The sequence below is a fragment of the Sander lucioperca genome, chromosome 16, assembly GCF_008315115.2.
Source record: "Sander lucioperca isolate FBNREF2018 chromosome 16, SLUC_FBN_1.2, whole genome shotgun sequence".
In the NCBI taxonomy this organism is placed as follows: domain Eukaryota; kingdom Metazoa; phylum Chordata; class Actinopteri; order Perciformes; family Percidae; genus Sander; species Sander lucioperca.
This window is the reverse complement of record NC_050188.1, coordinates 26,190,462-26,202,841: the sequence shown is the minus strand read 5'-3', so window position 1 is coordinate 26,202,841 and position 12,380 is coordinate 26,190,462. Positions and strand designations below refer to the sequence as shown.

Sequence of the window (12,380 nt, the reverse complement as noted above, 5' to 3'; positions counted from 1 at the left end):
CATGGCTCTCCTAATGACCAATTCTATATCGGTCATTAGAGAGCTGTAAAATAGTATGTAATATGCCGCATTGTTTTTTCAGATTTGAATCCTGAAATGAGTTTATAATCAAATGCATTAAGATTACACTGATACAACCATCTGTTCCGTTTCCCCTTATGCTTGAAAGCCAGGGCCAGACTGATATTAGTGCTTGGAAAGCAACGTAAAAAAAATAAAGGCAAGGCAAGGCAGCTTTATTTGTATAGCACATTTCAGCAACAGGGCAATTCAAAGTGCTTTACATAAAAACTATTAAAAAAAAAATTTAAAACAGATAAAATATGAGAATAAAAGTTACAGTGCAGTATAAGAAATTAAACATTGAAGAACAGTTAAAACAGTTAAACATATAAAAGCAGATAAAATACGAGATTACTTTTACTCTCTTACATTCCACTATTGGTCATTCGTCATCGTCAGCGTAAAGGCAGACTGGATGTAGGGGGAGAGAGAGGGGTATGACATGCAACAAAGGTTGTGGTCACATGTGCTGTAGCCATTGGGCTAAGGAGGCGCTCTGGCATTGTCTGTCTGAAAAGAAATGAGATGTGGTGGAAGATGACTCTGCTGTCCTGATACTGTGGGACCACAACAGAAAAGATCTCTGAGATGAGCACATGGTTTTTCAAATGTGGGGTGACACATGAAAACATCCAGTCCATCCAGTCAAATGAATGTTATGTAATGTACCTTTGCACAATGTATTGCATAAAGGACAATGTATTGACTGTGCCTGTAGTTTTAAGTATTTGAAGTGAATATGAACATGACCAACTATTAGAAAGAGTAAAAACTGTATTTTTCATGGACATTTTGTCCTTGAAAATGTGTAGTAACCCTGAGAGAGCTGCAATCCCAGTTAATGGCTCCTTTTTGAATGCTAATAAAGTAATTTTTCCTTCTGTAAAATAGATCGTAGAAGAAAATACTCCTACTACTTTTTCCGCTTTGGAGTAAAGTCACTATGCACTATGCAATACATTGTCCTTTATGCAATACATTGTGCAAAGGTACATTACATAACATTCATTTGACTGAATGGACTGGATGTTTTCATGTGTCACCCCACATTTGAAAAACCATGTGCTCATCTCAGAGATCTTTTCTGTTGTGGTCCCACAGTATCAGGACAGCAGAGTCATCTTCCACCTCATCTCATTTCTTTTCAGACAGACAATGCCAGAGCGCCTCCTTAGCCCAATGGCTACAGCACATGTGACCACAACCTTTGTTGCATGTCATACCCCTCTCTCTCCCCCTACATCCAGTCTGCCTTTACGCTGTCATCTGTCAAATAAAGGGCGAAAATGCTACATATCATTTTATTTTTACAATAAATGATAGGAAGTTCCACGTCTGTTTGTCCTGATGTGTTTTTCCTGTGTGTCCAGGTTGCACATAGGTAAGGGTGTGCAGCTGGAGTGTCGTGGCGAGGGCGATGTGTGGATGCGCTGTATGAGCGACCACGCTGTGTTTGTACAGAGCTACTACCTCGACAGGGAGGCAGGCCGAGCACCAGGTGATGCTGTGCACAAGATCTATCCTGGAGCCTACATCAAGGTCAGCTCACACGCAAGAAGTCACATTTTGTGACATGCACACACATATATTCTCTATTTCTAAACTATTTAACTATTTTGTTATTTTGTTCACACACCAGTGAGCAGCAATGAAATAGGTGGCATGACAACTAATTTAAACGAGCCATTGTTAGCTGCAAATAGGGAACTGAATAAACTGTTGTAAAGTGTTATTAAAGAATGAATGGTGCCATGCTTCTTCAGATGTAATCTAAGCTGCTTGCATATCACTCAGGTGTTTGACCTGCGGCAGTGCCACAGACAGATGCAGCAGCAGGCAGCGACCGCTCAGGCTGCAGCTGCTGCACAGGCAGCTGCTGTGGCAGGAAATATTCCAGGTCCAGGCAGCGTCGGAGGCATTGCACCTGCAGTTAGTAAGTGTTGTTGACACTTTCACGTTCATTCGACATTAACAATACACGGTAGATGGCAATTTGATGCAAATGCAAAATGTAGACTAGACTATTTGATGAATCTGAGTCATCTGTTGCACTTAATTCCAGTTTCTTTTCTGTTCTCTCTGACTTCATTGTGAATGTCACTGGGATGGAGCAGTGCCCTGATAGTGAGCACCATCAGATATCATTTCTGATTTCCCTCTTGTTCACTGACAGGTCTGTCTGCAGCGGCTGGGATTGGTGTGGATGACCTGAGGCGTCTGTGCATCCTGCGGCTCAGCTTCGTGAAGGGCTGGGGGCCTGACTACCCCCGGCAGAGCATCAAACACACGCCCTGCTGGGTGGAGGTCCACTTGCACCGCGCTCTGCAGCTTCTGGATGAGGTGTTGCACACTATGCCATTGGCAGACCCAGGGCCTGCTAACTAAGGACCAAGACCATGTTTAAATTCCAATCTGGATTCTATGAATGTGTGCACACAGACAGACACATATGCTATATAATTAATACACAAAGCAAATCAATGAAAAATACACAGGAAACAACACATTATGCTTGTAACAATCAATGCACACATCACTCATGTTGTCTCACAGACAAACACACACATGCACACACACACACACACACACACACACTGCAACCAAAATGTCTGTAGCCAAACAGACATCAAAGTGCTGATGTTTTTTCTAATGCTTTAATCTAAAGTCCAAGACAAGGGAGTTGGAGCTCTGAAGGTAAATATTCTGATCAACTTGTCTCTGACCCAAAGACATTTGTATACACTGCAGAAATCCAGGGATGTGTTTCAGAAATCCAGTTCCCCTATATGCAATGTGGATTTCTAATTGTAGGAGCACATTCATTTTCACACACACACACACACACACACACACACACACACACACACACACACACACACACACACACACACACACACACACACACACACACACACACACACACACACACACACACACACACACACAGACATGTAAAAAGTTATACAGGAGTGAAAAACACTCCAGAAAAAGAACTGCAACTGGAAAATGCTGTTAGTAAATACAAACAGCATTACAGTTCTCTTTATGTCTTATCAAAACAGAACTGATGTAGAAGTGTGAATTAAGGAAAGCAGTGTTATGTCATCTCTGTGCTTGTACTGTGCTCTTCACTGTATGTTGATTGAAACTCAAACTGTTAGCATTGATATCTGGTTAGCCCTCCTATTACACTCAGATCAAGTTATTTTATTTTTGTACCAAAAGACTAAAAAGCCAAAAATATTGAGCTTTAAAGTAGTGTTGTTGTTATTTGTAATGAAACAGTGCTACCCTGTATGTAACCAAATGGTTGGTGTTAATCACCAAAGCCAAAATACCTCATAACTACAGTGCAAAGTCACAATTTAGTTTTCTGTCTAAAGCGCACACACTTTGTTCATCACTGACAGGCTGAAGTCAATCAATGAAGCCCTCTGATATCACCCTGACTACAACTCTCCCTAAGCTTTGTATTTATTTAGCTTTATAATGCACTGTGCTGTGATGTGCAGTAGCAGTACTAGATCATTTAACTGATATGTGTTACTGTGGAACATTAGTTTTACTCTATAGTTTTACAGCAGAAAGAAGTTTATTGTAACGTGTTATGCTTAATGGAAAACAACTATCAGCAGCTCCAGAGACAGAAACCTGAGAGCCTTTCTGTTCTCTAGTCTGAATGCTGAGGATGGCCCAATCTCGATGTTTACTCTCAGACTCGCAGACTTTGAGGTGCGTTCCTGCTAAATCTGTGAGGGCTTGGGGCTGTCCCGCTGTCAAATCATCAAGTGCACGACAGCTTTCTTGCAGACATTTTGAACCCTTCATGCACCCTTTCCATAAGTCTGCATCTCTGCAGACTTCGCCTAAAGGGGAGTTACCCACAATTGATAGCGTTGTGATGTTAAAAAAAGTTACCGGGGAAGCTCAAAAGTATTAAAAAACGTAAACAAGGAGGATTGGCACATGGGGGTTTAACATATTAAATTTACACAGAAACACTACATTAACATTAAGGATTTTAAATGCTACATAAAAAACATGAAATCAGGAATGCAAGCCCACCTAGTTCATTCATTAACCGTTTCTTTTCATTTTGCTTAATGCTGCGTTCACTGTGTAAAGAGCATGGAAGACCTTCAAATCGCCCTTGGCTGTAAAGAAGGTTTAACAAGTAAAATAATAAAAAGTCCCAAACCAACAATTATACATAACTTGTTTTGGCGTCAATCAAGATAACATGCTATGTCGCCACAAAGTTCCTTCCCATTTATACCATTTGGAGCCATTGCAGCCTCTGGGTAAAGTCAGTGTTCAGGGTTTAAGCCGTAAGCCTATTTTATGGTTCTGTGGAGGCTCCACGCAGATGTAGTCTACGTAAGTGGCCTGATGTTTATACTTGTGCGTTGGTGTGTGAGTTGATGTCTTATTATTATTTATTTTTTTGGGGCATTTTCGGCCGCAGGTCGGAGTCAAACCAGGGCCCACTGCGTCAAGGAGTAGACCTCTATATATGGGCGCCCGCTCTACCAACTGAGCTAGCCGGGCGCCTATGCGTTGATCTCTTTAAGAGAATAGCAGGGCCGGCATGTGTGTGTGCGTGGGGAGTGTGCAGTGGTGGCGCCAGAGATTTTCTTTTGCTGGTGCTGTGGGGTTGCGCGACGTTTCAGTGAGGGTACTCTGAAATTTAGAGTTTCCCTTGACACACATAGCCTACACACACGCAGATACGCACCCACCTCCGCCGCAGATTAGGCCAGCGAATGAAAAAAGAAGAAGAAAAAAAACTAAGGAAGCTAAAATTTTTCTGCACTAAAGTTGCCGATTCAACAGCACCATAAAACTGATTAGCCCACCGAACATATTTCAAATAGCAGCCAACAAGTTGAGTTTACACAATCATTACTGCAGCTTCATACAGTAGCTCACATTTGCAGAAGATTAATGCAGCAGGCCAAATACACCACACACAGCCAACCATACACATAAACACACAGGCATGCATCCTCACACAGTATTCATACTTGCACCCATGGTAAAAATAATGTAGTCATATCTGTAGTGACTTAATATATCTATATAAGCCACTAAGGGCGAATGACTGAACCTGTTTCTAACACGTTTTCTGGGCTTAAAATAAACCACTGTCCAGTGCGCTGTATAACTTTGGATCTGGTGATCCGTTTATTCACAGTTCTGTAAAACACATGTTCACTGTAATGTTCTACCACGAGACAGAGATAAGAGGAAAGTTCGTGCATGGACCCCTATTAGACTCCTCAGCCACCGTGGCCCCGCTGTGTGATCCCCTGGTCTCATGTCACTTACAGCAGGGTCACGTTGAGCATCCTCAGCTGCATCAGGGCCGCCCCTTCCTCCTCTCCATCGTCCTGGTTGGTGACAGGTTCACCACATCTCTCACACTCATTTACAGGTTGTGATAAAGTCTCCACACGTTGACATTTAGGGACTAACAAACAATCCATTGCTAACGTTACACTCACTTCTCTAATTCTAATGGCTACCATATATTGCGTTCTTCTTCTTCTGTGTAAATATGTTACTGTGGAAGTGAGGTCAAAAGTTTAACGTGCTGCGCCCATTGGCCGAATACAATCACCTGTGTTTGCTTCAGGTTTTTTCCTCTAAAAATATTGTATTGTTTTATTAATGTATTTTTTCTGTTTTCAAATATTAGTTATATATAAGTTATTTACACATTAACGAAAATATTTTCAGGAAATGAGTCGGGGGAAATGCAACACTACCAAGCCACGGCTGAAGGACATGCGTCCAGGGTTCGGCGTAGGGTCCGGCGTAGGGTCCGGCGTAGGGTTCGGCGTAGGGTCCGGCGTAGGGTCCGGCGTAGGGTCCGGCGTAGGGTCCGGCGTAGGGTCCGGCGTAGAGTTCGGCGTAGGGTCCGGCGTAGGGTCCGGCGTAGAGTTCGGCGTAGGGTCCGGCGTAGGGTCCGGCGTAGGGTCCGGCGTAGGGTCCGGCGTAGAGTTCGGCGTAGGGTCCGGCGTAGGGTCCGGCGTAGGGTCCGGCGTAGGGTCCGGCGTAGGGTCCGGCGTAGAGTTCGGCGTAGGGTCCGGCGTAGGGTCCGGCGTAGGGTCCGGCGTAGGGTTCCGCGTAGAGTTCGGCGTAGGGTCCGGCGTAGGGTCCGGCGTAGGGTCCGGCGTAGAGTCCGGCGTAGGGTCCGGCGTAGGGTCCGGCGTAGGGTCCGGCGTAGGGTTTGGCGTAGAGTTTGGCGTAGAGTTCGGCGTAGAGTTCGGCGTAGAGTTCGGCGTAGAGTTCGGCGTAGGGTCCGGCGTAGGGTCTGGCGTAGTGTCCGGCATAGGGTCCGGCGTAGGGTCGGTGTCTCCACGTACCTACTACGTAGCCACGGCGTGGATTTAACGCAGAAGCATAAATCATGCTTTAGGGTGGATATTGGGATTGGGCCCCTCTCTTACAGTGTGTTCACTCCTGTACCTGGCAGTTTATTTAAAGTCTGGGTTGTTGTCTCCAGTACCTCCACAGCTCCTATTCAGACGATCAGGCTGTTATAAACCTTGTTTATTCATATCCAACTTATTTGCTTCTTTGGAAGCAGTTTGAGGATTGATAGTTATATTTGATAACAGTACGCTCCTATTTTGAAATAAAGGCAAAATAAGTAGAAAGTTGAAACCATGATTAGCATTTATATGATTGGCTGAGTGCTGATCATGTGATGACAGTTACAGGTACTGTAGGTGTTTTAGGAACCCTCCCAGCATGCACTGGGGAAATCAGGTCTCATTTTATTTTTACGAGTGTTGTTTCCTCTGTTAAACATGAGCATGAAAGACATACACATTGAAAGAGATGAGCGCTGCTGTAAGCATCCCTCCAGCCCATTATGGCCATGTAATGATGCTTTTGTAGAGTGATGTAGGGCTTGTTCTGTGTAAACATGTAGTGCAAGCTAATATGAGGCTTCAGCAGTCTGAGTTTGTCAAATCAAAAGTGGAACTCTTCCACAGTTAGTCTTTGTGTTTCCAAAGACAGTGTTTCTGGACGTAACGCTGTGCCAAAGGGATACGTTCTTGTAGTTAAAGGTAGGTTTGTAGCCAATTTTTTGTAGCATTAAAACCTACATGGATTTATCTTAGTCAGACTGTAGAAACCGCATATTGTCTTCAGCTGCACTTGAATGTGACTTTACACAGAAGAATGTCTGTGGGTTGCTTACAGCTCTTAAGTATTTGTTGGGAAGGTGTCACTTCCCAGCCAGTATGCAGAGGAGGAGTGATTACAGCGACCCATTACTCCTTCAACATACAGAACATATGACATACGTGCGTATTTTATAAAGATAGACTTGAAAAAATGAGAACCTATCCTTTAAAGCCAAAACCCAGCACAGACTGCACACCTCAGACACATGTATCAGTAAAGTGTATGTGTACAAGCCTTTAGTTGGCCAGTGATTCACACTGAAGGAGGATACACACCAGAGTTCAAAGAAACTGCTCCAAACACGCTTGTTGTGAACTTAGATAGCATGTAGGCTGAGTGTACTGTGTAGAAAAGAGATCTGCTGTCCTGTGGCATACACCAGACTTTACCCAATAAAAGGGTACATTGTAATCAATGTCAAAAGGTACAATCTTTGGATGAATCGGACTGTGCTGTACAGGGAATATTGTTTGTTGATATAGATCCAAATGTGAATAAATGTACCAACCAGTTTATCTGTGGTAAGATGAGAGCTGTGAGGAAACATGTGTCATCTGATTCAGCTGCTTTACAAAGATCAGCCATATGCATATTTGTGATTTGTGCCTTTTGTTATCAACCATAGATGCACCAACACTGGATTGTAAGACAGACTCACGTTTGTCTTTCTACACATGAAGAATTCTGTTGCACATTGTGATTTGGTTTTCAGCTGATGGTATTCTGTGGTTCCCTCAGGTATCTGTGTAGTTCATTGAAGATATCACAATGTGTCAAACTGCTTTATGGTGATAGAAAAACTATTAACAAAGCACTCATCATACCTGAGTAGTATTATTTATTGCCTTAGTGTTTTGTGAGTGTAAAATATGAATGAGTACGCTTTGCACTATTTTAATCTTAGCATGGACAACACAAATAGATGTTATATTTATCTGTTCTCTTCTGCCCATATTCAGAGAGGTACACATTTTCAAGTAGGCTTTTTCAGATAATGGCAAACTCATCATCATCTCACCATCATCAGAGGATTATCCCCATCTCTCCACAATCACACCACATCACCTCCATGATGTGTCCAGAAATGCTTTGCATTTAGCACCTGTCTGTGTGTGCATCTCTATTGATGTAAAAATGTCTAGACAACTAAAGCCAAGCTTCAACTTCATTCTATCACTGCTGCTTTTGAACTTCAGTTTGAAGTGATAAAGTTGGTAGCATCCAGTGTGTTAGTAGGACAGCTTGACAGTTGTTTTAATCTTCCTGCTGTCTGAGGGCCTTCTCACATTTGGGCCACCTTTACAGATTTAGTTGGTAACACTTCATTTAATTGGTCTGTGTTTTCCTAATCATTTCCAAGGAAGTTTCCTAGAAAGTACAGTGTTTTGGTACTAATTAAAGGGAAAATAGTCACATGTTTGCATGTTTATCTAAACTGCTATGCACCGACTAACAAAATGACTTGATTAAACCAGCTATTAACTGGAATTAATAATCAAAATTGTACCAACTGAAAGTTTTCCCCATGATTACAACCAAATGACAGTTCTCTCCAGGAAACGCCTCAGAAATGACGTCTGCATGAATAAAGCATCCAGGTTTTACCAGACCTGAGGCTGCTTTCCTTAAGAGTTTGAACTTGGATACAAAGAAAGCATTTTCAAGTCCACCTCAAATCTGTGGTCTGAAGTTTATTCTATCGAGTCATCACAAAATGTAAAAGCCAACTGCTCCCTACAGTGGTTGATGAGTATGATTGATTGTCACATTGTGGTTTGATAGTATGAATACAGTAGAATATGTATCAGTATAAAAGCGCGTTGTAATAAAAACACTTGGAAATTTAAAAAAATACTTGACTGATCAATAATTTAGGTCTGGGGGTGCCGATGTTTGGCCTGCAGACACATTGTTCTCAGACAGGTGCTGCTGCATTATGACAGATCATCTTTTTGCATGGACCAAAGCATATGCATAGTGTCTTCTGTGTGAGCATAGGAGACACTTGTCATTAGTTAAGTGTCTTTCGTGTTTACAGCAATAGCAGCCTTCATGTATGTAATGTGAGTGGTGTACAAATCATTACAGACACCACCTGGTCCAGACAGAGACGTAACTCAAGGTCCACTGACTAGCTTTTAGTCTTTCAGCCACATCTCATGGTCTCATCAGTTGATGACATAAATATTAATAATTAGAAATAAGAGTGAGCAAACTCTATCTGCTGATGAAGACTGTGAGAGGTGGTTGAAAGCTTGGAAAGAAATCTAGTAAATTGACCTTCTGTGGAGTTGAGATTATTATTGTCATACTACCTCCCAATGAACTTCCTTGGCCAAGTTCTAAAAGACCAATATGATTTTTTGATTGTAGCCACTGCTTTTTCACCCTTGAACCGAAACAAAGTAATAATGATTATAACAATACCACCTCTAGTTTCATCATAATGGCATTCATTTGAATGGAGTTAAAGCTGCACTAAACAGTCATGCCCCATGCTGTAGGTTTGTCACAGCCTGTAGCCACACCTCCTTACCATAGACTGTGCTAGTCCCTATGTGCATGCTCAGTGGCGCATGAAGCCAAAAAGGTTCTTACATTACGTTGATCGGTGCTGCTTCCTCACTGTGCGGCCCATAGAGCAGGCGCACTAGAGACCTCCACCGGCCCAGCCGCTAACTTAAATAGGGACTAAATGATTTAATCATGTGGCTCTTCTAGACTTTCCAAATGTTATTGGACTGAGTGGATCCAATTATGATAGTGAAACTTCTCTTTCGCCATACAGGTCTATGGGGAAAAGTCTTTTTGGGCCCCATGTGAAGGACACACAAGTTGTAATTCCACTGTTTGGCCGCTATGTCAAATTGGCTTCAAATCCCGGCGCATTTCCTGGGGACCTGAGCAGTACATTGATTTGGCCAAAATGTAGCATGTAGTATGCAGTATGCAAACAAAAGCAACATTTACACTACGCCAAAAATACCCGGATGTTGTACCCCCCCCCCCTTTCATGTCTTCAGCTGTCCTGTCAAATAAAGGCCTAAAAATGCCCAAAAAATTATCTTCAAAAAAAAAATATATATATATGTATATATATATATATATATATATATATATATATATATATATATATATATATATATATCACAATATACATTTGCAGACATTTCTGGATTAAATCTGATTTCATCCCATACCAAAACCACTAATGGACCATTATCACGAATTTTTTTTAATGTTCAGTGTCCAATTGGTGACACAAACTGAAAAAATAATGTATACATCATTCCATTCATAAAACATCAAACTAAATATTTATTCTGACACTTAAACAATATATGTACTAAATAATTGAATTTGGCTACGTTAGAATATTGTTCTTTTGATTTTATTATTATTTTATTGTAAAAATGTGCTGCTCTTGTAATGTTGACTGTATATTAAAATAAGATAAACAAATGGTCTTGTCATATTAATACAAACTCTGTTGATGAAGTATTGCTAAATGAAGGCTGTCAAACAGCCTTGACATGCATACTATTTCTTTTTGGCCCCTGGGTTTGGCCATGTGTCATTTTGCATTTACATATCAGTGATTCAAGATTAAAAATTCTTTATTAATCCCACAACAGTAAAATGATACAGTATATCAGTTCAATCAATTTTATTTATAGTCTCAAATCATAACAAGAGTTATCTCAGGACACTGTACAAATAGAGTAGGTCTAGACCACACTCTATAATTTACAAAGACGCAACAATTCCCCCCAAGAGCATTTGGTGGGACAGTGGCGAGGAACAACTCCCTTTTACCAGGCAGAAACCTCAGGCAGACCCTGCCCCTTGACTGATCATATATAATATTCACATAGTTTGGGCGGTATTGTACTACAACTCTGACTGCATTGTGTTTTCCCACCTCTGAAAAAAACCTCACACTTATCACTTATTACGTATTAAATGATTTCTGATTTCTGATTTTCCTAGGAATATTGAAATATACAAGTAGATACAGAACATAAGTATAAAGAACAGGTATGTTGCTGTTAATGCTGTCGTTTGCTGCTGGTCGATCTTATGGCAGCCTATTGCTTTAAAACACTTTCTATAAGTCATCATCAATAAAAGCTTGTCCCATAACCTGAAGTTGACAAGTTCATCAGCGTGTACTGGTCGAGTTGTGCCAGTTCCAGTAGACAGTAGCAGGTCATCTGAAGACAGGAGTAGGCCTGTCCTCTGCACTGGTGACTGTGACACACTGCTGCTGAATCACAGCAGTCACCAAGCTCCACCTGCTGCTCCTCCACACACTCCACACTCTGGACTGCTGTATGACATCATCATCATGACATCACATGGGACGGCTGTATGGTCCACTCCTCTTGGTGGTCTACTCTAGACCTACTCTCCGTGCGTTCACGGACATCGGAAAAACGTTTTTCCGAGTGAAAACGTCATCATTCACGTCCCTTCCTGTGGGAATCAGAGGGGGGAAACTCAGGCCACATTTTGCTGACCGAGTTTCCCAGTTGGTGACGCGTTGTTGACAACTGACGTTTGATGGAGGCGACTTTGGTTCACTGAACATATTTCAATGACAATAAACGTATTTATTGTGGACAAACGCCTCTGCTGAGAAACATACAGACATAACATGTTTCAGATTATTCATAAATAGGCCTATGAAAAAAACAAAACACCTTTGTCCTTTCCCGTTCGTTGTCCTGCAGATAACACAAACACCTGATGATGTGCTGTTTGGATGCTCGCATAAGAAAACAGCAGCAAATGACTGTGGCCTCCATGTTTTCACCACCTGATGCTCTCGGCTACGACCAACAGCTGGTGGCAGTCATGCAACAAGTTGTTATGCCAAACGCCAATATAACAGAAGAAGAAGAACACGCATCCCGACACCATCCTAACCATGTGAACGCTGGTAGTCGGAAAAACAACGTAATCACGGGGGCGGTCCCTGTCATTCCGAGGTGGCATGAACGCGCCATCTGTCTGGACTGCTGTATGACATCATCATCATGACATCACATGGGACGGCTGTATGGTCCACTCCTCTTGGTGGTCTACTCTAGACCTACTCTGTCTGAGCAGTGTCC

At 42.1% G+C, this 12,380-nt stretch overlaps 1 protein-coding gene across 6 annotated transcripts in view; it reads left to right on the top strand.

The window, feature by feature from the left end:
- si:dkey-222b8.1 (uncharacterized protein LOC560317 homolog) overlaps positions 1 to 2,887 on the top strand; it is a 54,217-nt gene extending 51,330 nt beyond the window's left edge. For all 6 annotated transcript variants that reach the window (XM_031278946.2, XM_031278945.2, XM_031278942.2 and 3 more), the window contains 3 exons: positions 1,434 to 1,602; positions 1,858 to 1,996; positions 2,237 to 2,887. In XM_031278946.2, the coding sequence (XP_031134806.1) occupies positions 1,434 to 1,602; positions 1,858 to 1,996; positions 2,237 to 2,448 (520 nt within the window). In that variant the 3' untranslated portion in view covers positions 2,449 to 2,887. The remainder of the gene's footprint in view (positions 1 to 1,433; positions 1,603 to 1,857; positions 1,997 to 2,236) is intronic.
- The last annotated feature ends 9,493 nt before the right edge of the window (positions 2,888 to 12,380 follow it).